This window comes from Bos grunniens, chromosome 11 (genome assembly GCF_055505025.1).
Source record: "Bos grunniens cultivar Pamir isolate PY7600 chromosome 11, Bosgru_T2T1.0, whole genome shotgun sequence".
Taxonomy (NCBI): domain Eukaryota; kingdom Metazoa; phylum Chordata; class Mammalia; order Artiodactyla; family Bovidae; genus Bos; species Bos grunniens.
This window is the reverse complement of record NC_141175.1, coordinates 36,989,096-37,014,721: the sequence shown is the minus strand read 5'-3', so window position 1 is coordinate 37,014,721 and position 25,626 is coordinate 36,989,096. Positions and strand designations below refer to the sequence as shown.

The following is a 25,626-nucleotide window of genomic DNA, read 5'->3' as shown; positions in this document are numbered from 1 at the left end:
CTCCTAGGTTTACTGGGAGTCAGTAAAGGACAGTGGCTAAGGGGGTACACTGGGTCCAGATCGCCTGGGTCTGAACCCTGGCCCTTCCATGTTTCACTGTGAGATGTTGGACAAGTCACCCTCTCTAAACCTCAGTTTACCCATCTATAAAATGGGGATAATATTAGTACTTTCCACATAGAGCTGCTTAGGATACTGCCTTGAGAAGACAGTTACTATGCAAATATAAGTTATTGTTGCTACTATTACTATGATTACCCTAAAATACTCTGAAAGCCCAGCAACCTTCATGAACCTCAGCAACCTTAATTGAATCCTCTTCAATTAAGAGGCTGGAATCTAACTTTCAAAAACTTAAAAATCCATGCTCAATTAGACTAACACAGAGTTTTCATAGGCTCCTTTTACATACCATAAGAAGCCACACTGGCCTTGGTGCTGTCCACACAAAAGGGAAAGCAAAGCCTTCAGTATAGAGAAGTTAGCCATGGGCTGGCAAGCCAGTCATCTCGGCCTCCCTGAGCCTACAATGAGCCTCCCCTCTCTACAGTGGGCTGAGGTCTAGCAGGCCTCACACCTGTCTCATTCAACGTGATTCCAAGGCTACCAGGCCATGTCATTCCCAGGCTACTGGGAAGCCAGAGAAGAGCTTTTAAGAAAGCATGAAAAAAAAACAAACATGGTATCATAAACAGTGGTAGCAAAGACACTGGAGTCAAACTGGGCTCCCAACAATAAGCACAAGACTCAGTAAGTTATGACTCCCAGGTGACTCAGTGGTAAAGAATCTGCCTGCCAAACAGGAGATGCGGGTTCAGTCCCTGGGTTGAGAAGATCCCCTGAGAAGGAAATGACAACCCTCTCCAGCTTTCTTGCCTGGAGAATTCCATGGACAGAGGAGCTTGGGGGGCTACAGTCCATGGACTTGCAGAGTCAGACACAATTTAGTGACTAAATCACCACCACCACCTTTAAGTTATATCACACACCTGAATTCTCTGTGGCCACCAAATCTAGGTCTGTTCATTGCAGGGAAACTGGGAATAAGCCACCAAAACAGAAAAATACAAGCTATGACATAGCATGTGATGGAGCTGTTGAAAGTGACTCAAGTGCATAATTATGTGTAAATACTCATGCTCTGCTTTTTAAAAGGGGCTTCCCTGGTGGCTCAGAGGTTAAAGCGTCTGCCTGGAATGCAGGAGACCCAGGTTCGATCCCTGGGTCAGGAAGATAACAGGATGCAAATTTCAATGTGTAATATTATCATGACACTGTACACAAATATACACAGAAAAAAATACCTAACATGAAAAATGCTGACTGTCAGCAATGGTTTCTTTAAGGAGTCCAGACTGTAAGTTATTTTCCTTCCAAATGCTTCCATTTTTCTTTTGCTCAGTAATTAATAAGTATGACTTTTACAGAGGTGGAAAGTAAACTTTATATTTTTAATAAAGCTAACTAGAAAGACTACTTAACAGCATGGGAAATTGAGTGGTGTTAAGTGAAAGGAGGAGAAGGCAATGGCACCCCACTCCAGTACTCCTGCCTAGAAAATCCCATGGACGGAGGAGCCTGGTAGGCTGCAGTCCATGGGGTCGCTGAGGGTCGGACACGACTGAGCGACTTCACTTTCACTTTTCACTTTCATGCATTGGAGAAGGAAATGGCAACCCACTCCAGTGTTCTTGCCTGGAGAATCCCAGGGACGGGGGAGCCTGGTGGGCTGCCATCTATGGGGTCACACAGAGTCGGACACGACTGAAGTGACTTAGCAGCAGCAAGTGAAAGGAGCAAAGTCAAAATTGTATTTACATTATTATTAATATTATGAAATTTGTATACATGCAGACAAAAAAACTGAAGATAAGAGAGACATTTTTAAGCAGTGGATATATCAGAGGGACACCTCGGATGAATTTTATGTTTCATTAACAATACAATGTTGGTCAGATGATTTGTATAAAGTAATGAATTTAAAGTCAGAGCAAAAGAGCAAAAGTAGATCTGATGCTGCCCATTTCTGAGCTTATCTGCTCCCTGCAGCAATAGCCAGGAACTGCACTAAATAGTTTCTTTGGCGCTCAGTCTGACCAGGTGAGCTGTCAGCAGCCTAACGTTTTAATTAATGAAGTTTCTTCTGTAACTGTCCCAGTAACAGAGCCCAAAGAAAGAGCCAGCCAGTCTTTGCTCAGGAACCTCCTTGATCCCCGAAATAACTCTCCTGAAATCAGAAGGTCTTGGTGCTGAGTAGAAGAGATGACACCCCAGGCTCAGGCCCGGAGACGCCCTCAGGCAGGCAGTGACCAAGGGCAGAGGACAGGGAACAAGGCTCCCGACATGTCTCCTTTTTCACATGGGCAGAAATCCCACCTGCTGTGTCAGCCAGCACACCAGTGGCCCACTCACCCCGGGGAAAAGCGAGGGACTGGGAGAGATATGGTATCTGATTGTTCTTGCCTGGAGAATGCCAGGGACGGGGGAGCCTGGGGGCTGCCGTCTATGGGGTCGCACAGAGTCGGACACGACTGAAGCGACTTAGCAGCAGCAGCAGCAGCAGCCCAGACTATATCACCCGATTCTAGAAACAAGAGGTCACCTATAAACAAGAGGTCACCTAAAAAGACCAATCTCCCAGTTTGGCTGTGTCAACTGGACTTTATGCCAGAAGACAGCCTGCCCCGTTTGTGTTTTTGACCCCCTTGAGCCCCATTGAGTGGGAAACAAACAGTAATGTGCTGTGACTTTCCACACAATTATCTCATAGCATTTCATAGCTTCTCTCCAGCCTGGAGCCCAGAGTCCCTCATGGGGCATGAAGAGGCCAGCTTGGGAGAAAGCTCCTTCTGCTCAAAGGACCCCATGCCACTACAGGAGGAGTCTGTGAGGGCTAAGGGTCAACTAGAGCTGCCGGGCTCAGCCTGGGTGATTCGGGAAAGAGGGTGTATGCCCCTCCTCTCCTGTCACACCTGCCGCAGTCTCTACATCCACCACCCAGTCCCCCGGGACACTGGGAAGTTTTGTTTCTTGTATCCATTATTTCCTCTGCAGGGCAGGCCTAGACCATTCCAGGCAGAAGAGGACTATTCTTTGGCAAAGCTTAGCAACTGAATCCTACCAGTTCTGACCTTCATGGATTGAGAAGTAGGCTCATGACTTCACAGTTAAGAACACTTCCAAAACCAAGCATTACTGGTTAGGCTGGAAGGGCATGGCTCAAATGACCAGGAGCCAAGACCCTGGGCTTGACACTTTGGGAGCCACAGGAGCCTTGTGCCAGGCGTCAGTGGGCTCCATCCATCCCTTTGAAGCCAACTCCATTCCATTCCAGCCTAGCACCCACCTAAAGATTAGACAGGAGGACGGGGCCGCTTCCCCTGCCTCCATTCTCCTTGCACCAAATCGTCCGGCTGATGGACAGAGGGAGCACTATCAGCCATCCCCAAGGGGACCCTGTTCCAGGAGGAAAGGAGAACCTTAGACATCTTCCTAGATGCTGTAACCTGCCTCAAGGTGGGTCAGATCATGAAAGCAGGCCATCCCTAGGCTCCCTTTTCTGGGTGTCCAGCCCAGGTAGGTACAGCAGGGCCCCAGGTAGAGGAGACATGAGCCTTGTGACTGTGTGAGACATCAGATTCTGTAGCTCAAAGTTCAGGTGCTCCGGTGTGCTCAGGGAGGCCAGCTCAATTGCAGAAAAGGGGAAACTAAAATCCCTGGACTGGGAAGAGTTAAAAGCTCCTCTCCCCAGACAAGGGTGCTCAGCCTCTTCAAATAGCTAAAGCCTATTTTGCTTGGTGCTGGTTTTCCCAATAAATCTAGGGCCCACGGTGATTTACCAAGAGCCTTGGTTATTGGCAACAGCAATCTCACTTACCCAGAGCAGTGCAGAGAACAAGCTGTAATTTAGAGCTGGATTTATTTTGTTTGTTCTACAGCAACAAACTCAGCAAATCATAAATTCCCTCTGAGATGAAGAGAGGAAATTGACAATATTTATGATCTCAAGAGGCGGAGAAGGGCCTGACCAGGCCTTTAATTTGTAACTGAAACTTCTCCTGGAGGCTCCAGCCAAGGACACAGCTGGTGTCCCAGCCCCAGGGAGCTGGGCTCAGGCCAGGGTGCGGGATGGGGAGGAGGGGTGGGTGTGTCAGGCGGCGTTTCCAGCCGCACCATGGGGATGGATGCTCTGTGCATTCCAGAGGCAGGACATGGCTCTGTGCTCATCGGAACATATGGCAACAGAGCCAATAGTGGTTCTCAGATCAAACATTTCCTTACATCAAGGCAAGACTACTTTGTGAAAGACTACTGGTCTGGACATGAGTCTATCATTTACTACGTTCTCACATACCTGAGGTTTTGAACTTGCACTTCAGTCTGTGTACTAGATACACCAGATATGACCATCTAATCATCTAGCAAAGGAATGGATAACAGAAGGTCATATACACACTGCTGTATTCAAAATGGATATCCAACAACAAAATGGATAACCGCAGGGAACTCTACTCAATGTTATGTGCCAGTGTGGATGGGAAGGAGGCTTGAGGGAGAAGGGATACACGTGTATGTATGGCTGAATCCCTTCACTGCTCACCTGAAACTACCACAACCTTGCTAATCAGCTATGCATGCATGCGTGCTAAGTCATTTCAGTCACATCCAACTCTGTAGCTCGCCAGGCTCCTCTGTCCATGGATTCTCCAGGCAAGAATACTGGAGTGGGTTGCCATGCCCTCCTTCAGAGGATCTTCCCAACCCAGGGATCAGACCCACATCTCATGTTTCCTGCACTGGCAGGCAGGTTATTTACCACTAGCACCACCTGTGAAGCCTGGTTAATCTGCTTTATTCCAAAAAAAAAAAAAAAATTAACAATATAATGTCTGAAAAAAAAAAATAAATAGATGCACCAAAATTCCCACTTAATGTTCCAGAACCAAGATGTGATCCTGCAAAGCTCATAAGGGACAGAGGAGCTGCCGTCTTTCCTCATGTCTCTCCCTTGGCTTCTGCCTTTTTGTTCTTTTCATTCTTCCCCCATCCCTCACTCCACTGTCACTCTCCACTCCTCACCCCAAATCACTGCAAAGGCAATTCTCATTCATTCCATGCTCAAAAAGTCAAAGGGATCCCAACCTGACTCCTATATCAGACAGTCAAGGTGGTCACCTTTGTCCTTTCCAACAGGCTTGCCCTCCTGTCTCACCAGCATCCTGCCTGGTTCCCATACAGACCACATCCCCTACTACTATCTCTACAACTAAAAAAAACTTGACAGCTCTTCTAACTCCTTCTCAGTGATCCTGATCTGTTTTTCCATCAGTGCCCCAGTGGCTCACTTGCTTGGCACTATATGACCCAGGGCGAGTTATTTCCATCATGTGTACCACGAGGAGGCAAGACTAGGTTGTCTCCACTTCTACCAGATGGACATGACATGGAAAAGCCTACAAATAAAGAACCTGGGAGACCCTGGGCTGCCCACCCATGCCCTATGCAGCCTCAGGAAATATTGGGTTGGCCATAAAGGTAATTTGGGGTTTTCCATAAGACCCCAAATGAAACTTATGGGGTTACAGGAAATCCCAAATGAACTTTTCGGCCAGTTCAGTGTTTGACCTGAGAGCCAATCAATGCCTTTTCACTGCTCTGCTGATTCCAAAGGAGGGAAGGTGGAAATGTCCATCCTAAGCTTAACAGAGGGGCCAGGGAGGGAGCCAGCCACCTACCAGAGCCCAGCAGGGGCTCAGAGTAGGCTCACCTAGACTCTCAACCATTGCATCCAGCGCCGTCGCCGCAGTCGCGTAAATTCCTGCGTTCTTGGAGTTGAGGTTGTCTGCTACAGCAATAATGATGGAGAGCAGCATGGGCTGTAAGCTTTCTCTCAGGAGGGGGATCATCTTGGCGAGGGACTCCAGCGCCCACTGATTCACCTTCTTGTTGGAATCCTGAAGCCTCGGGGTGAAAGCATCAAAGACCTATTGAGGGAACAGAAACCAAGAGCCCATGGGAACCCAGGCTGGGCAGGAGTCCTACAGCCCAACCAGCTGCCCTCGGCAGGGATTCCTCCTCCCTGCTGGGGACCATCCAGCCTATGTCAGAGCATTCCCAGTGATGAAGAGCTCACCTCTCAAAGGGGGAGGCAACAAGAGGGGAAGGACTGTATACTGAGTACTCGTTGGGAGCAAATGGCATAGAGTATCTTGTTAGGTACTCTGCACTCGCTCATAGAGTAATCTTAATGACCCATGAAGCACAGGTTCTCATCCTCAGTTTACCATTAAAATACAAAACAAAACCTGAGGCTGAGAGAGGTTAAATGATTTGCCCAGATCACACAGCTAGTAAGAAACTTCAAGCTTATGTCTTAACTACTCTACTATGTGCCTTGAGTGTCAGCAGCCTCACTCCGGGAAGAAGCAGGCATCTACCCTCATTTCCAGACTGTGAAACCTGTGCTTTCTCTGAACCCACCCATCCAGCCATCCTGGCCCAGTTGCCTGATCAACCACATGTTCTACCCCCAAACCTCATGTGCATAGCAGGGTTGGGGCAGCCCTTAGCCATGGCAACCTCCATCTCCACCCTCCTCCCTATAAATCTGCTGGGAGGATGAAAAATAGCCAGCACGTCTCTGAGTGGTCCCAAGGTGCCCAACAGGAAGCAATGCCCTTGTCCTCTTGGCCACTTCCAGATAATCTTATGTCACCATGGAAACTGAAAAGCAAGTGTTTGTCAGGCTCCCTTTACCCTGGAGGGTCTGGCACAATGTCCAACCCTCTCCGGAGTTTTCCAGATTGAAGTTGCAGACACTGAGGGGAGAGACAGGACAGGTGTGGGGTTACACTCACCTGGACCAGGTTGGCAGTGATGAGCTCTGGCTTGGCCCTGCAGTGCTCAACGAGCTGCCCCACACCTTCCATCCGAGACTGGTATTCCTTGGCCTCCAGCAGCCGCGTCAGCTCCCGTAGCTGTTCCACCATCTCCAAGCCACCCCGCATGGAGGAGCGCAGCCCCACCAGCCGTGGGCCATTAGAGCAGAGCCTGCGTGGAACAAGCATCTGACCTGGGCAGCCCCAGGGAATGAATATACATCGTGTGCCGTGCACAGCCCCCAAAGACAGATGGGGCTGAAACCAGAGTTTGACCTGCAGCTTAGTCCACTCGAGCCTCCCCTCCACCCACTGCTTGGGGTCACAGGCCTCAGAAACTCTCGAAGTGCCTTTTCCTCAGGAGGGTGCCAATTGGGTGCCTAGGGTTCTGTCCTCTTATCAGTGGGCAGACCTCTTTCTTCTTGCTTTTTTTTTTTCCTTCCTCTTTTCAGAAGGTAAGTTAGGAATGGGGTGAGGGAGATTGGAGTGAGGGTTGAAATCCATGGAATGACAACAGACACACTTTGTTGGGGAAGGTCTTGCCAGGAGCCTGCATCCTGACCCCTGGTTGTCTAGGCTCTGCTCATATCCTCTGGGAAGAGGGAAATGTTAAGAAGCCCTGTTGTCCTAACATTTGTCTTAACATCACAGGCCCATCATATTCCCCTGGTCTGTTCCAGCCAACAAGAGAGCTGCTTCACACAGAACTCCTATCCCCCAGCCCCAGTGCTCACCTGGGTCTCTGAGTTCTGCCCTACACCTGAGTCCCACCCAGCAGAGGCCAACATCATCCATTCTGACAGTCATCTCTAATCCCCAGGCTCCTTGCCTAACTGTGTGCCAAGAGCTCTGCTGGACACTGTGGGCGATGAGATGAGAGGTGTGGTCTTTGCCCAAGGAGCTCATGGACCAATGGGAGGTGAAGGACTGAAGGCCGGGGCAACCTGTCCACCTAGGGGACATGGGGCAGAGGGGCAGAGAGAGCTTCTGGGGGAAGGTCACGGTGGGGTCACGTCTTATAGAATAAATAGGCACGTTCCAGGTGCAGATGACACAGCATAGGCAGAGGCACAGGAAAGAGAGAACTCGGAGGGCCGGGGAGCTGCGGTCTGGCTGAGAGCAGGGAGTTAATCTAGAAGACATGGAGGGGGCTTCCCCCAGGGGTCCAGCTAAAGAGTCCAGATGTTCTCCCACAGAAGGAGTTTAGTTTTAAGTGCAGGAGTGACTTTCAGATTCCTGTTGGGTGTCTACCTCCTCCTGATGCCCACTCTCTCACCCCTGGGCCTATTCCTTCTCACCTGCCTTGACTCTACCTCTGCCTCTAAATTAGTCCCAGGATGGCCCCTCTGATGGCAAAAGGTGCTCTAAGTGGATGGAGAAACCCTGAGTTCACATGGAGCCTGACCACATCCCCCTTAAACAGCAGCTACATGGCTGAGACTTCAGGAACCCATCTCTACCAGCAGATGCTCCCTAGCCCACAATTTGCCCTCCCTGAGATGTGGGTGGGGGAACTCTCCCCATAAACTCACCCATGAGTCCTGCCGACCAAGTAGGGCTCAGTTGCAGCCCAAATGCATACCCCTCTCCCCACCCAGGGCCACTGCAGGCCCCAGGCCAAGCAGAATGTCATGGTCAGCAGTCTTGGATGCGAGCCCCAGGGAGACAAGAGCTACTGTACCCGTCCTGGCCAGGCAGCCCATTCTCATACACCACCAGACTTCTTGACAGCTTGCGGTCTTTGGCGGATGGAAGCTCATCACCATCTTCTATTCCCTTGAGAAATACATACACACACAACATGAGCTGAAAGGGGCGGCCCTCTGGGGAACTGCCAGATGCTCCAGTCTAGACCGAAACAAGAGGAATAACCCCTTCCACCCAGGAGAGCTTGGGAGGGCCCTGGGGAGCCTTTCAGGGGTCAAGATCCCCACTTAGAAGATGAAGGCAAGAAAACCTAGGCAGGCACAAGGGACACAGGCATCGTGAAGCAGAACCAGGTTTGAGCACCAGGAAGGAAATTCTACCCATCAGGCGTCATGGATAAAATGAAAGCCTCTAGAGCACATGACCCCTCCCCTTGACCCGAGTGAGGGTTGCAGGCTGCCAGGCTCAGCCCTGATGCCCACCCCAGACCAGCTCACACCTCACCGCCTGCCAACTCACCCGCTGTTTAATAGCTGTCATGACCTTCTGCAAGTCATGCGATGGAAGGGACTGCTTCAGAAATGCATCAAACTTTGTGTTTGACATCAAGATATTCACCATCTTCCGGCCGTAAAACCTGCCATTGGAGAAAGATCAGGATGAAACAACAGCCACAGGAATGCAATACAAATTTGCTTTACAGTTCTGCATAATTTTTATAATTATAGTAAGAGAATTTTTAATACTTTTTCTATTGTGACAGTAATCCCAACTCAGAATAAACACTGACCATAATCCCACTACCAGGAGAAAACCACTATTAAATTTTTATATTATTTTATTATATATTACATATATATTTTTAGTTGATATCAGAATGTATATACAACTTTTACCCAGCTTTTTTTACTTTATCATTAGTCATCTCCCCATGTCATCCTTTTTAATGGCTAAGTAATATTCTGTTGGATGGCTACACCAAAGAGTAATAACTTTTTTTCTAGCATGAGACATTTAGAAGTCTGAGAAAGGGTGTGGTGGGGCAATCTAGGAAGGAGGGGTCAGCTCTACCTGATGAATAGTGGTGGTAGGGGGGGACCCCATAAGACAGTCTACTGGACCTGCAAGAGTGCAGTTGGAGAATAGCATGCAGAGACCAGACCCAGGAAGAGAACAGGATAGAGAAGAAGGAAGGTAAGACCCAGTTTAGGGAGATGTGAAGGAACTGGGCTTGAAGCTGAGGAATGACCAGATTTGCACTAAAATCAAAATGTTTCAGGACTTCCCTGGTGGTTCGGTGGAAAGGAAACCAGGAAAGGAAACCACCTGCCAATGCCAGGGACACGGGTTCGATCTCTGGTCCAGGAAGATCCCACAGGCCGAGGGCAACTGAGCCAGTGCACCACAACTCCTGAGCCGGCGCTGTAGGGCCTGAGAGCTGCAACTGCTAAGCTTGTGTGTCTGCTGCAACTACTGAAGCCCGTGTGCCTAGAGCCCGTGCTCCGCAACAAGAGAAGCCACTGCAGTGAGAAGCCTGCATGTCACAATGAAGAGGAAGCCTCTCTCCTTACAACTAGAGAAAGTCCACACAAAGTAACGAAGACTCAGCACAACCAAAAATAAATACATAAACAATTTTTTTTTAATGTTTCAGGCAGCAGTGTGGAGAATGGATCTTCCAGGACCAGGCTGGGGTCCAGGAGACCTATTAGGAGGCCACTATAATAATCCAGGCAAGAGATGCTAAGGCCTGACATAGGCAGGAGGGTGGGGTTAAGTAAGGATGATCAGATTCAAGAGATGCTAAAGAAGATGAAATTGAACGGTTTGGCAGCTGATTGGAGGTGGAGCCTGAAGCATCCAGAATTATCATATTCACTCAATCTAAAACTTCATTAATTGTAAAAATGCACAATTAATTTATTTCCAAAAGAAAAACAGAAAAAGAAGACACAGGCAATTTCCACTGCCTTCAGTGACACGGCCCCACATGTGAAAGCCATCCATCCTTCTACATGCTATCTCAGAAACAGAAGTAACACTTCTTGTGGGGACTGCCTTCCTTCCTTAGGTCAGGTAAAGTACCTAATGGTTGCTTTGTAAGAAACTGTGGAATCTGGGTCGTTCCTTCAATGATGAATGTTTGCATTAATATCGAATTTATGCCCCAACACTCTGTTTCCATGCCTTTTCTCATATACAATAACTCTTCATTTCAATGCCAAAAACAGTGTAATATTTCTAGACATTTTAAACAACAATTCAACTCAACAATTCTCCACAGGGACTTCTTAAAAAAACAAAGTCTCATAATGTAGTTCCTACAACACAGACAGTAATTCAAAGGTTTATATGATGAGCAACGAGCATCAAGTTTGCAATTGTGTAGATAGTAAAACCAAAGTCTTAATTGCTGCCTGGCCAACAACAACTGTGAGATGGCTAGGATTCTAAGATATTAAAATGTGGAGGGAAAAATGAAGTATAACTTCCCCATTTTTAATCTCAGATGACTCAGTAAATAATAGTGACTTTTAATAAGAGAGGGAACACAGCCAGAGAAGCAGCCTTCAGGAGAAGGCAGTGAATTCATTTAGGATGACAGTGGGACATCCCAGTGATGGGTCCTGGGGAGGCATCAGAGAGATGGACGGATGCTCAGAGAAGGAGCTGCCTGGAGGCAGACACAGGGGAGCATCAGAGTTTCACTGTGACTGGAGCCACAGGAAGTAATGGTGTCGCTCAAAGAAAGCTGCAAGGCAGGGGTGAGGACTGAAGACACTCCTGAAGCCATGGGCATCTGGGTGAGGGGGGAGATGGGGGAGAAAGACACAGAGGAAGGAGGAGAACCAGGGAGTGTGGCACCATGGAAACCAGAAGCATAGGGTTCAAAGAAAGAAAATGAAGTGCAGTCAATGCCATCCAGTGTGAGAGAGAGGTCGGCAAGGGGTTTAGATCTGGAGAGGTATTAGATCTCAATGTCCCTTCCCCCACCCATGATGAAGAACAAACCAATCAAACCTTCTATTCAATACTTCCCTGACAATATTCCTCCCTTCAGTAGATGGCCCTTTCAGTCACCCCACAGTTCATCTGAAAACCTAAGTGTCATCTCTGACTCCTTTTTGAAATCCTCACCACCAACCTGCGATCAGCTCTGCCTTCAAAATACACCCCAATCCACCCTCTCCCTCTTCTGCAGCCTCCAACATGACTTGCCCAGATTCTGGGGTAGCCATCCACCCAGCATCCCACCTGCATCCTGGCTCCTCTCCCCAACTATCAATCCTCCAGTGGTCAGAGAGACTTTTTTCAAAAAAAGTAAAAGACTAGCAAAGATATCAAAAAGCACCCAAATGCATTAGCAATCAGGGAGGAAGGAAAGAAGCAGTAGTGAGCTAGCACTTCTATCCACTAGACGGGTAAAAATGTGAAATCCAGAAATTGCAAGCTTGTGAGGATGTAGGCACCTCAGGGGCAGGGGAGGAGGGGCCTCCCTGGTAGCTCAGACAATAAAGAATCTGTCTGCCATGTAGGAGACCTGGGTTCAAACCCTGGGTTAGGAAGATTCCCTGGAGAAGGGAAGGGCAACTCACTCCAGTATTCTTGCCTGGAGAATTCCATGGACAGAGGAGCCTGGAGGGCTGCAGTGCATGGGGTTGCAGTCCTGAGGCGCAGTCCTGTGGGAGTGCATGGGGAGGGTGCATGCGTGCAATGCCGCCTTCCCGGCTACACCCTGGGACAGCCCATGTGAACGCACCACCTGGCACACAACACAGAACACAGTCTGGACTTGTCCTCTGGAGCTGAACCAGGAGTGGTGGGGGCTTCAGACATAACACGTCACGAACTGAGAAGTATGATAGATGACCCCAACTCCAGCTTTTAAAGACTTCTACCAAAACCCCAACCCCTGACCCATGAGGCCCTCCCCGGCCTGGCCTTGCTTCCTCCCCACCACTGCCCACCATTCCCCTCGTTCACTGTGCTCCACGAAGCCTCGCCTTCTCATCATTCAACACCCAACTTAGCCCATCCCAGGGGATGTACCACCTGCCTTTGCTGGGACTCTTGCACCCCAAATCCTCAAAGAGCTGGGCCCTACTAGCCAATCAGTTCTCAACTCAAATGTCGGTCTTTAGTGAGATATCTCTTGACTCTCAACCTAAAGTAGTCCCTACCTAGTTCTCCATTACATTTTTGTTTTGCCCCTTATTTGTGTCTAAAATTGTCATAATTATTTACTTGTTTATTATGCAACTAGGAGGTAAGATCCAAGACAATGGGGGTCTAATTTTTCCTGTTCACACCTGTGCTCATAGTAATGAACAGAATGCACATCGCATATCTCTTGAAAAAAATGAATGAATGGATAGCTTTATAGGGAATGGAGCCTACTTCGTGGGCATTTACCGGGACAGAAACTAGAGCAAGACTGCAGTGGCTAGAGGGGGAGTGAAAGGTGAGGGATGGGAGGCAGATGGTAGGGTTGCAATGGCTAGAGAGGGAGTTAAAGGTGAGAGATTGGAGGTAGAGGGTAGTGGCCATTCCCTGAGCAGGCCTGGCTCTGGCTGTGGTGGTGTGGAGAGGTGGGATGACAGCTGCAAGGAAAGGACACAATTTTGTCCATCACTGTCCCTCCCCGTGGCCCTGGGGAAGCTGAGCTGCATGAGCAAGACCCTCGGGGTGGCCGACGGCCTTGTCTGCCCTGGGCTGGCCGGGTCAGCCATCCCCCGGGCTCTGCATTACCTGGTGTCCTGGTTGGAGTCCTGGGCCAGTCTCACCAGGTTGTGCACCAGCATGTCTGTGCTGTCTCTGGTGCCTGAGAGGAGCTTCTCGGTGCCTATCTGCTCCAGGACGACCGACAGGTGCTCGGCAGTGCACTTCCGGACTAAGGGGTTTCGGTGGCTGAAAGGAAACACAGTCATGGGCAAGGGCTCAGCCAAGGAATGGGGTTTTGGGTGGCGGTCGGGGGCATCCCCAGACTGGCACACATGGACCTACAGTTGTGCCTCCATGTCTCATGCGACAGGGGGCTCCCAATTTTGTCCCTCCAGGGCTCAGGGGAATCTTCAAGGAAGAGCAGTCCCTTCCTGACAATGAAACTGAAGCCACGTGACGTCCCCAGGCCCACCGTGTGCCCACCACCCCTATGCCCTCCTGAGCTCATGTGCTGCCCTTGCCTAAATTCACTTCTCACCTTTTCTCTACCTAGGATACCCTACTTCTGCCTTCTGAGCCCCCAGACAAAACTAGTACTTTCTGGGGGAGAAGGGCACTGTCCTTTGTCCCCTGGTAAATACAGGGGTACCCCATGGTTCCCAAGGATCAGACACTAAGTCTTCCTCTCAACTGAATCCCCTGTTCCCCTCTGGCATGGTGACCCTTCAGCACTTCGTGGGCATTTACTGTGTGTTCACTGAGCTGAATTGAAACAGGAGGTGGGATAGGAGATCGATGGGTGATTTCTAGGGGAACCTGAAATCTTACAGGAGGAACCCATTGGGATGTCACCTCTTGTGCATTCAATGTGTCCACAGTCCATTGCATTAGGTGACACTGGCCCCTTCCTCCCCACTGGGGACCATTCCAGTAGAACACAAAGGGAGACTTCCCTACTCCATGTGGCCCAGGGACCAGCGCATTAGCATACAAGTCAGAATCTGCACTTTAGCAATATCCTGCTGCTAAGTCGCTTCAGTCGTGTCTGACTCTGTGCGACCCTGTAGACGGCAGCCTACCAGGCTCCTCCACCCATGGGATTTTCCAGGCAAGAATACTGGAGTGGGTTGCCATTTCCTTCTCCAATGCATGAAAGTGAAGTCGCTCAGTCGTGTCCGACTCTTCGTGATCCCATGGACTGCAGCCTACCAGGCTCCTCTGCCCATGGGATTTTCCAGGCAAGAGTACTGGAGTGGGGTGCCATTGCCTTCTCCAAGCAATATCCTAGGGAGTTCCAATGCACAGCCTTGTTCCAGGCTCCCATGGTTCTTCCTGACAAGAACCAATTGGCTCGGTTTACCATGAGCACACCCTCCCTGACAGGCTCTGCACTAGACACCTTTGAACCAGGGTCTCCTCAACTCCACAAGCTAATTTCGTCATCATCTTGCAGGCGAGGAAGCAGAGGCATGGGGACGAATCCAGAAAAAAAATACAATTGCTTTCTCCCTAGTTAGAAACAACCACAATCAGCACTCAATCAATGTCAGATGAGACAGGCGCTTCCCCTACCCCTCTTTCATGAATCAATTCCTGTACTCTTCCTAACAATTTTATTATTATCCCTGGTCTCCTTTTACAGATGGGGAAATAGGAGCTTGGGGGAAGTTTAGTAACAATCCAGGCTGAGAACTTAGGTAATGTGGTTCAGGAGTCTGTGGGCAAAGGCCTTCTAGCTATGACAGCTCACCCTGGGTTCTACCCAATAGGCCACCCGGGATAACGGTCAGTGACTATCTTGTTGGGGCTGAGAGTTGTGTCACCCTGTGGGAGAAAGGGCTTGGGGGAATGCTTCTGGTTTTGCTGTTGGTGTTGGTTTTTGAAAAGAGCAGATCTGGCTGCAGAAGGGCTCTGACAGCAGCCTGTCCCCTCCTCCTCGCCAGAAGGCCAAGTGGGGCCAGCTAGAGCAGATTTTGTGCCTTGCTCTGCTCACGGCCCAGATTTCATCAGAAAGAAGTATCCCTCCCCTGGGTAGAGTGAGACTCAGGCCAAAGGCTGCCTCTGCCGTCCCATCTCTGGGGACAGTACCACGGCTACTTCAAGCTCCCCAGTGTTGAGCACAGAGTAGCACCCGTCCCTTCCCAGCTGGTGCCTGGGACAGCTACAAGCTGCCCTCATTATCCCCAGCCTGGCCCAGGAGAGGCTGGAGAGAGGTCCACCGGGGAGGAGGGGTCTTTCTCCCCAAGGGAAATGCTTGAGGCACCTGCACCATCTCCCTGCTCTGCCCCTACCCAGCGCCTCTCCCCTTTGCCTCACCTCCCCAGGCTGCCCCCCGCTCAGGTCCCCACGTACTAGATGCCCACGGAGGTGAGGGCCACCAGGGAGCGGGCAGGGGTCACGTGCTCCACCATGGCCCCCAGGGACCGGTTGGCTGCCCTTTGGATGAACCCGCTGGTGTTTGCCATCTTCTGGAGCAGGCAGCGGGTGATCTCCTCGGCCTCCTGGTCCATGTTTTTCTTCAAGGCCCGGAAGAGGTCTCCCAGCGTGCTGATGGCCAGGCGGGACACCTTGGAGCGGAGGTTGGTGACCTTGGAGAGAGATGGGCGGGGATCTGCAGGACTGCTGGGCCCTGCCAAGGGCTCCAACACATAGGAAGGAGGAACCCTGCACCAGCCCTCCTGTGGCCCACACCCTCACGCAGGCCTAGGCCTCGCCAGACTGGAAATGGAAACCCTGCAGTAGCTCTGGGCAAAGTAGTCTCATTTTTAAAAAACATCATTACTTTTGTTATCATCATAATTATCAATCCTCCTATTATCATTATCATCTGGAATTTGTACAACACTTAGTCTTGAAAGCACTTCTACAATTAATGTTTAATTTGATCTTCACAAGGCCCCCCAACGGGGACAGTCTACTCCCAAGGACAGGGGGCATTGCCTCTGCTTGTGATAAGATACATCTTATTGCCCATCTGGGCCCGCCCTTAGGGCAAGCCAGCCCTAGCCTCACAGGAGAAAGGATTTGGGAAATGTTACAACTGCCCACAAGTTGGAGATCTAGCCCAGAACACTCCATCCCTCCTCAGGTATTCTAAGTACAGAGGACAACGCAGGGCTGTGACAGATCTCAATACCCAGAGATTAGAAATAAGGAAACTCCGGGCCTCAATTTTCCAGTCTAAGAAATGGGTGTCTAGCTCCCACCTCTGTGGCTGAGAGCAGAGAAATAAGCAGGGATGCCCTGGGAGCCACGGACCCCTCTGCAGCTGCTGTGTGACCGGCACTGGCAGTAGCACCAGGGAAGGGGGACTGGCTGGGGGTCCAGCAGAGCACACGGGGCACGGGAGCCCTTACCTCCCCGGTCACGGCCAAGGACACATCATGTAGCCTCCCGGTCAGGACCTCCGAGTGACAGGCTGCCAGGCGCTGGATGCTCACCAGGCCCCTCTCCTTCATCTGCCTGAGAAGCAAGTCCAGGCCCTGTCACAGGTGACTGGGGGAGGGCACTCTACACAGGGCGCCCACACGGCCACCACCCTCGCCGCAGCAGGGAGGGATCTGATGGCATCAGCGGCAATGTCCTGGTGTCACAGCCAGGCTGAAAGGCCAACAGCCCAATACAGGCCATTTTACGGGGTCCATGACCCACCCCAACCCAGGATAGAGGCCCACCCCCACAACCCAAGCCTAGGCCACCCACAGAGCCTGTGCCTGCAAGAGAAGGCTCTTAACATGAGGACTAAAGGAGGCCTTCCCACAAATGGGACCTCAAGTCATCACTTTGCTCATGACCAAGACTGGTGGTGCTAGTGGTAAAGAACCCGCCTGCCAATGCAGGAGACATAAGAGATCCGGGTTCGATCCCTGGGTTGGGAAGGTCCCTTGGAGAAGGGCATGACAACCCACTCCAGTATTCTTGCCTGGAAAATCCCGTGAACAGAGGAGCTTGGTGGGCTACAGTCCATAGAGTCGCACAGAGTCAGACACTACTGAATCGACTTAGCACACAGCACACAAGACTGTGTGGGGGAGGAACACCAGAGCGGGATGAACTTGACTTAGAGAAAGGAAGGACTCTAACCTTCCTCAGGTCCCCATGGAAGCGTTACAGAGTCAGATTGTACTTCCTAGGCCCGGCTCTGGGGCACCACAGAGCCGAGCACAGGACTGTTGGCAGCCCTGGACAGACACTGGCCGTGGGACTCACACGCAGTCCCCTCCCCCCATCTCCGCGGGACCAGGGTCTGCAGTGGGGGAGAGGCACGGGGCAGGAGCTCCTATGCAGCCCCACCCCACCCCATCACAGGGTACACGGGCTGTTTCCTCACCAGTCACTGCTCTTCAGGCACTGCAGGGCATCCACCAGCCCCAGCTCAGGGTTCGAGAAAGGCCTCAACTCCCTGAAAGCTCGAAGATCCGTCTCTTCCTCCTCTTCTTCCCACTCAGGAGACCCCAAAGTGAGCACCGCAGGTAAGGACTGAGCTGTAAGAAAAGGAGAGGAGCAGAGGGGTTCACCCAGAAGACCTGAGGCCTCCACAGCACGGCACTGAAGCCACCTTATTGAGAAAGGGAAGACGGGGTGGAGGGTCTGCAGGCTGAATGGACTTGTAAGGGCTAGAAGCCAGGGCCTGGGCTGCACTCCCTGGGGAACCATGGAGACCACCTAACTCCAACCTCTCGTTGACCGTTTTTATCCCTACCCATGCTATCCTGATTATGATAAACACACTGGCCTGTGATAGGCTGCTTAATGTCATGTGACCAAGCCCACCCAGCTGGTAATTCGTCCCCAATCCTGCCCTTGTCTGTGGCTAGAGGTGAGGCCAGCAATTCTATGAAGGAATGACTCCCTGGCTCTAATCTTGTCTCCACCCAGGAGCCTGTGGTACAACTTCTCCTCCTCCTTCTCCCCAATTCTCCATCCTCTGGTGAAGCCAGGGTCCTCCCGACAGTCCCTTAGCTCCTTCATTAACAGAGCTAGGACCAGAATCCAGATTTCTCACTTCCCACCTAGTTCTCTGCAGAGGTTCATCTTTACATGGCTTTCACAATGTGGTACCCAGGAAGTCCAAGGCAAGAATGAGCTGAGGGGTAATACTCTCCTTAAAGCCAAGACACAAAGACCTCATTCATTCTTGGATTCTCTTCTCAACTTTGCCAATGGATCAAGAGTCATCAGACAAAGTCTAAATCCCTATGGGCCACCATCACCTTGCGTGATCTTGGGTGACCTTGGGTGACTTTGAGTCTCTGGGTCTCAGTCTGTTGTCTATTAAAGAAGTAACTTAGATTAGAAAGATCAATGTTTCCCAAGTACCAACCATTCAGTTACCACTTCCATGGGTTTTGGGGGTTTTTTTGCTATATCTCTTAAATACTTGTACCCTTATTTACTGGGTATTTTTCCTTCAACTTCCTTTTCAAAGCCTGCTGCTGCTGCTGGAGAAGGAAATGGCAACCCCTAAATAAGTTTATTTAATGGAAATTTATATCACTACCATAATTTGTAAATGATTATTTGTCATAGTGTGTGATAAATATTTACAGTCAGAGTAAAAGAATATTATAAACTCTCGCTACAAAGTGGCAGTCAGATTCTGATGTTTCTAGCCAGGAAGATCTCTTTGTTTAGAAAGGAAACTCAAAAGTCTTAGTAAGGGGTTAAAAATTAGCACCAGATTAAGACTTTCTATTTGATGGTATCAAAAGAATAGAAAGAGAATGAAATAGAAAGGTGAGCCGGTATTATTTCTAGCACCCAAATGATGCTCTATTCTCCCACCAATGTGTTACAATATCCTATACTTAAAGAAACTCTGAACCAAGTTGGTTGTTTTCAAATGTTCTTTTGTAGCAAAATCTTTTCAAATGAAATCCCACATAGAAACCTAATATGCCAAAAGGGGAGGCAAAATAGACCCTCCTTTGGTAGAATGGGGACAGGGCCTCCCCTTGTCCCTTGGCACCTTCCTGAGTGTCCCATAGAACCTTCAGGTCCTTTCATCCCAGTCTGTAACCAGCCCTGTCCAGCCCTGACATTTTATGAGGCAACAAGCCCAAGATTTTCCCAGAAGCCTTTTCTCCTCTTCCGGGTGTTTCCAGATATTTCCACAGAGGCTGTTATTAGCATCTGTGATCCTGGTGCTCTGGTGGGTCCTCTAGGACATGTCACACAGGTTGGGCACACCTGTCCAGCCATCCACAATTCCCTTTACAACAGGGCTGGCCCATAGACACACTACTGTTCCTGTCTCTGGCAACCCCAGGCTGCCCCCTGCTCTAACAAGGGCAACAGGCAGAAGCAGAGCAGCAGAGGGCACCCTTGCCAGGCCCCTAAGCATCCAAGACAGCATACCAAGAGACGGATATGTGCCCCCCACGAGGTGGTCTGGGCCCCACCTGAAGCATGGCGGGCAAAGCTGGGTTCCTTCTTGCTGATGGGGATGCTGGGCAATGAGGCCCGGCTGGCCCGCTTCCTCAGGATGACGCCAAGGTTGTTCCTGCGGGGGCTGCTCAGCCCAGTGGGCACAGACAGGGTCCCACTGCCCCGGAGAGGAAGGAGGCCTGCGGAGGCAGAGAAAGTCCTTGGACAGAGCCAGTTCTGCCTGGCCCCAGAGCCCCCCTTTGGAAATGGGCCCATCGGTGAACTACGAGAGAGCAAAGTGACTCCCTGTCCAGTCTCAGGATGTAGACTGTGTAGATGGGAAGTGTGGAAATGTTCTCTTTTTGGCCCAGGTGTTGGTAAGAAGTGTCCCCAGCCTGAAGGTGCCTTCCCCAAACACCCAGTACCTTCCTTCATCAAGGTCCTCCAGGAGCCCAGGCTCTGGGAAGTGAGCTCTCTGTCCCTCTCCGGCTCCTTTGCCCTGCGGAATAACTCCATCTCCTTCATCTGCTTCAGCTTCATCTTCTCCTGGGCAGACCTGGCAATGGTGACCTGAATCTGGCACAAGGTCAAAGCAAATTCCATCACCTTGGGGACCCAATTGTGCTTTCTATACCTTCTTCATTCATTCAGTCATCAGGAACATGAGTGGCTCCTGGGTGCCAATAGCTGTTCTGAAAATGATCAAAAACTCAGAGGCCTTGCTCCCAAAGAACTATGTGGAGTGGTGAGATGGCAGCAAACAGACCAGCCTCTGATGTCAGGCAACCATGCACGGGAAGGAAAGTAAGGGACACAGGGTGATGGGGTTTGTTTCAGGTAGGGCAATCTCAAGGTGGTGACATTGAAGCAGAGACAGAAACAAAGTGAGGAGCAGACCGAGTCTGGGGGCTGCTGGGTGTGGCTGTGAGCCCCAAGGAGGACACTGGTTGGTGTGCCCAGAGTCAGAGGCGAGGCAGGACACAGGTCGGGAGTGGTGGGTGTAGGGCAGGAGCCACAGCACACTGGCCCGGTGGTCTCTGGTGGGGACTTGGGCTTCTCCTCTGGAGGACACAGCAAGTCACTGGAGGTTCTGAACAGAAGAATGACATGATCTGATTCCCTCTTTTTTTTTTTTTTCCTTTTTCTTTTCTTTTCTTTTTTTTTTTTTTTTTTGGCTGGGTGCGGGGATTCTCTAAGTATTGTTCTTTATAACTTTTTATTTCGATAAAATTAAAGATTCACAAGAAGTTGCAAAAATAGAACCAAGAATTTCCAGGCAGGACTTGGACTAAGATAGCCGGAAAAATGAAAGAATGACCAGATTCTGGACAAGTTCAAAAGTAGAGCCCACGGCTTTGGCCGATATATGAGGTGTGGGATAAGAGAGAGACAGGAGGTGGGATGGGGCTGCGATTTGGGGTCAGAGCAGCTGGAAGTCTGGAGTTGCCTTTTACTGCCATTCACAGAGAGGACACTAGGAAAAGGAAGTTTTGGGGTCGGGTAGATGAGAATTCAACAGTTAAAATCTTGGATAAGGTAAGTTAGAAATATAACTAGAGACCTAGAGGGCTCCCAAATCTCCCTCTCCAGCCCAGACCTTCCCCTGAACTCCAGGAGCTGTTAAATTATATGACTGCATTTATATAGCACTGATACTCAACATCTGCATTTAGGTCTCTAGTTATATTTCCAACTTTTTTCTATCATTTTTCCGGCTATCTTAGTCTAAGTCCTGCCATGTGGAAATTCTGGTTCTATTTTTGCAACTTCTTGTGAATCTTTAATTGTGTCAAAATAAAAAGTTATATAGACGGGGGAGCCTGGTGGGCTGCCGTCTATGGGGTCGCACAGAGTCAGACACGACTGAAGCGACTTAGTAGCAGCAGCTGCATAGAGGTGGTACCTAATGCCATAGGTCGGGTATCAGGTTACAGCAGTCAGTGTAAATAGACAAGATGCTAGAGGTGTGAGTTCTGAGTGCCATCACATAGAGGTCGGGAAGACAAGGAGGAGCCAGCAAAGAAGGACCAGGAAGGATGTAACTGATGTAGTCAGAGAAGCAAGAAAGAAGCAGCCCTCATTTCCATTCCTTGGTGGGGAATTCAAGAAGGATGAGCCACAAAAGCTGGCAATGGGTCAAGTTGAAAGAGCACTGTGACTGCTGCTCACGGGAAGGTGGATCCACCAGTGCCTCAATGGGGGTGATTTCAGTGGGGCTGTGGGGACTAAACCTACTGGCCCACACTCAGGAGAGGACTGGTAAAGAGACAAGGCAGAATTTTTGCTTCGGTTTGGTTTTCTTAAGATGAGAGAGAACTAAGATACTGGTGGGAATGATCCAGTTTCAAGGAAATTATTGCTGATGCAGGAGAAAGACAAGTGCTAGAGTTGGGATGTCAGATGGATTGAGCTCGAACACCAGGAGAAGGAAGTGAGCGAACGGGCCGCTTGAGGTTGAGATGATGGCAGGGAAGATGTTATTTGCGGTGCCAAGGTCTACGGTATGACCATGGGAGTGAGTGGCTAAGGTGGGTAGAGGATGAGATCATTTCATGGCCCTGAATTATTCCTCCTTTGCCTCATGGTCTGTCACCACCGCTGGAGAGGGAGGATGTGGTAGCTGGACCTTATCAGCATCACTGGATCCCACAGCACATGCACATAGCAGGCTTTCAAGATACGTTTATTGCACTTTTATATGTCTGTTTTAAAGGAAGACCATAACAGTGACTCTGCATGTATGTACGCATGCATCCAGATAATCACGATGGTGTGATCACTCACCTAGAGCCAGACATCCTGGAATGTGAAGTCAAATGGGCCTTAGGAAACATCACTACGAACAAAGCTAGTGGAGGTGATGGAATTCCAGTTGAGCTATTTCAAATCCTGAAAGATGATGCTGAGAAAGTGCTGCACTCAATATGTCAGCAAATTTGGAAAACTCAGCAGTGGCCACAGGACTGGAAAAGGTCAGTTTTCATTCCAATCCCAAAGAAAGGCAATGCCAAAGAATGCTCAAACTATCGCACAATTGCACTCATCTCACATGCTAGGACAGCAATGCTCAAAATTCTCCAAGCCAGGCTTCAACAGTACATGAATCTTGAACTTCCAGATGTTCCAGCTGGATTTAGAAAAGGCAGAGAAACCAGAGATCAAATTGCCAACATCCGTTGGATCATTGAAAAAGCAAGAGAGTTCCAGAGAAACATCTATTTCTGCTTTATTGACTATGCCAAAGCCTTTGACTGTGTGGATCACAATAAACTGTGGAAAATTTTGAAAGAGATGGAAATACCAGACCACCTGACCTGCCTCTTGAGAAACCTGTATGCAGATCAGGAAGCAACAGTTAGAACTGAACATGGAACAACAGACTGGTTCCAAATAGGAAAAGGAGTACATCAAGGCTGTATATTGTCACCCTGCTTATTTAACTTATATGCAGAGTACATCATGAGAAACACTGGGCTGGAAGAAGCACAAGCTGGAATCAAGATTGCCGGGAGAAATATCGATAACCTCAGATATGCAGATGACACCACCCTTATGGCAGGAAGTGAAGAAGAACTAAAGAGCCTCTTAATGAAAGTGAAAGAGGAGAGTGAAAAAGTTGGCTTCAAGCTCAACAGTCAGAAAACTAAGATCATGGCATCCAGCCCCATCACTTCATGGCAAATAGATGGGGAAACAGTGGCTGACTTTATTTTGGGGGGCTCCAAAATCACTGCAGATGGTGATTGCAGCCATGGAATTAAAAGACGCTTACTCCTTGGAAGGAAAGTTATGACCAACCTAGACAGCATATTAAAAAGCAGAGACATTACTTTGTCAACAAAGGCCCGTCTAGTCAAGGCTATGGTTTTTCCAGTAGTCATGTATGGATATAAGAGTTGGATATAAAGAAAGCTGAGTGCCGAAGAATTAACGCCTTTGAACTGTGGTGTTGGAGAAGACTCTTGAGAGTCCCTTGGACAGCAAGGAGATCCAACGAGTCCATCCTAAAGGAGATCAGTCCTGGGTGTTCATTGAAAGGACTGATGTTGAAACTGAAACTCCAATATTTTGGCCACCTGATGTGAAGAGCTGACTCATTGGACAGACCCTGATGCTGGGAAAGATTGAGGGCAGTTGGAGAAGGGGACAACAGAGGATGAGATGATTGGATGGCATCACCAACTCAATGGACATGTGAAGTGAAGTGAAGTCGCTCAGTCGTGTCTGACTGTGACTCCATAGAACTATAGCCTACCAGGCTCCTCCCATGGAATTTTCCAGGCAAGAATGAATACTGGAGTGTGTTGCCATTTCCTTCTCCAGAGGATCTTCCCCACCCAGCGATCGAACCCGGGTCTCCTGTATTGTAGGCAGACGCTTTACTGTCTGAGCCACCAGGGAAGTCAATGGACATCGTCGTCGTTAAGTCACTTCAGTCGTGTCCGACTCTGTGTGACCCCATGGAAAGCAGCCCACCAGGGTCCCCCATCCCTGGGATTCTCCAGGCAAGAACACTGGAGTTGGTTGCCATTTCCTTCTTCGATGTATGAAAGTGAAAAAGTGAAAGTGAAGTCGCTCAGTCATGTCCGACTCTTAGCGACCCCATGGACTGCAGCCTACCAGGCTCCTCTGCCCATGGGATTTTCCAGGCAAGAGTACCAGAGTGGGGTGCCATTACCTTATCCGAGTCAATGGACATGAGTTTGGGTAAACTCCAGGAGTTGGTAATGGACAGGGAGGCCTGGCGTGCTGCAGTTCATGGGGTTGAAAAGAGTCGGACACGACTGAGAAACTGAACTGAACTGAACGCATGCATGCTCTGTCCTGTCTGACTCTTTGTGATCCTATGGAGTGTAGCCCACCATGCTCCTCTGTCCATGGGACTCTCCAGGCAAGAATACTGAAATGGGTTGCCATTGCCTTCTTCAAGGGATCTTCCAGACCCAGGGATCAAACCAGGGTCTCCTGCAGCTCCTGCCTTGGCAGATGGATTCTTTTACCACTGGGTCATGTAGGAAGCCCAATGACTCCCCAAGTTTCACTAAATTCATCCAGACTAGGATCTGTATGAATCATCTGGATCAAGGTCACCTTAGAAGTACAAGGTATTTGTCAGCCTGTGAAACACAGCATTTGGCTGATCTGCCTCTGAGTCAGCTGCCTCTAGGTTGCTATCTTGGGTGCTGGTTCAGATTACTTGGTTTGGTTCACCTAAGCCCTTCTGCCATCTCCCCCACATCCTGCTTCCTTCTGAACCATGTGTGACCTCCTCCTGTCCTCGCCTCCTCCCTCAGCCCCACCCCTCGGGTCCCTGCTGTACTCTCCCCTTCACCTAGGCCCCCTCACCTCTGTCCTTTTCCTCCTTTCTTTCCTCTCTTTTCTGCCATAGCCTTCACCCCAACCCATCTACAGGTTCTAGCCTTAAGGACTGGAGCAGCTGCCTCGGGTTCCTCCTTGCTCTCCTCAAGCCAGGCCCACAGTTGCGTATTTCAGAAGCATGTGTGCCTTCAGCCAGTGGTGTGCTCTGACCCCAGCTTCCTCTCCCCTCGCTTTCCAGGTACCTTGGTTTCACTCTCCTTCTGGTCCTCTTCTTTTAACAAGGGGTGAGCTTCTTTGGCATGGCTGAAGGAGAAGGATGTCAGCATCGGAGCAGATTGAGATAAAGGCAGGGCAGGCTTCTCAGGGGCAGCAGACCTGTCTCTGACAGGCGGGATCAAAGGTTTTGGCTCTGAAGAGTGGAGAACAAGAGTAAAACTGAGGACACCCAGCACCCGAGAGCAGCAGCCACTGGGATTAAGGCTCTACAGCCCTGGGGTTGGTATAACATGCAACTGTCTAAGCCCTCCACCCTCAGTGCTTCTCCCCTATGCTGCCTTAAAAGGGAAAGCACAGGTTAAATTCACTCTACAGAGCAGCACTGGGAGGAATAAAACAGGCTGCCTGAGGACCAACACCCTTCCCCTTTCATGCATCCATCCTGCATCCATCTATCAACAGTTACTGCACACTTTATTCTAAGACTGGGGTGGGGTGGGGTGGGGTGGGGTGGAGAGGAGTGTGGGCAGGAAATAGG

The 25,626-nt window shown here is 49.9% G+C and overlaps 1 protein-coding gene and 1 non-coding gene across 2 annotated transcripts in view; one reads left to right on the top strand and one right to left on the bottom strand.

Moving 5' to 3' along the window:
• TOGARAM2 (TOG array regulator of axonemal microtubules 2) overlaps positions 1 to 25,626 on the bottom strand; it is a 59,114-nt gene that overhangs the window by 8,245 nt on the left and 25,243 nt on the right. Inside the window, exons 8-18 of the mRNA XM_086326142.1 lie at positions 25,115 to 25,281; positions 19,979 to 20,129; positions 19,589 to 19,753; positions 17,518 to 17,671; positions 16,544 to 16,649; positions 15,540 to 15,775; positions 13,275 to 13,433; positions 9,045 to 9,162; positions 8,560 to 8,654; positions 6,858 to 7,050; positions 5,768 to 5,984 (exon numbers count right to left, since the gene is read on the bottom strand). Of these exons, the coding sequence (XP_086182268.1) occupies positions 5,768 to 5,984; positions 6,858 to 7,050; positions 8,560 to 8,654; positions 9,045 to 9,162; positions 13,275 to 13,433; positions 15,540 to 15,775; positions 16,544 to 16,649; positions 17,518 to 17,671; positions 19,589 to 19,753; positions 19,979 to 20,129; positions 25,115 to 25,281 (1,761 nt within the window). The remainder of the gene's footprint in view (positions 1 to 5,767; positions 5,985 to 6,857; positions 7,051 to 8,559; positions 8,655 to 9,044; positions 9,163 to 13,274; positions 13,434 to 15,539; positions 15,776 to 16,543; positions 16,650 to 17,517; positions 17,672 to 19,588; positions 19,754 to 19,978; positions 20,130 to 25,114; positions 25,282 to 25,626) is intronic.
• Positions 1,161 to 1,233, top strand: TRNAS-GGA (transfer RNA serine (anticodon GGA)). The gene has a single exon. It is a non-coding gene; the product is annotated as a tRNA-Ser (tRNA).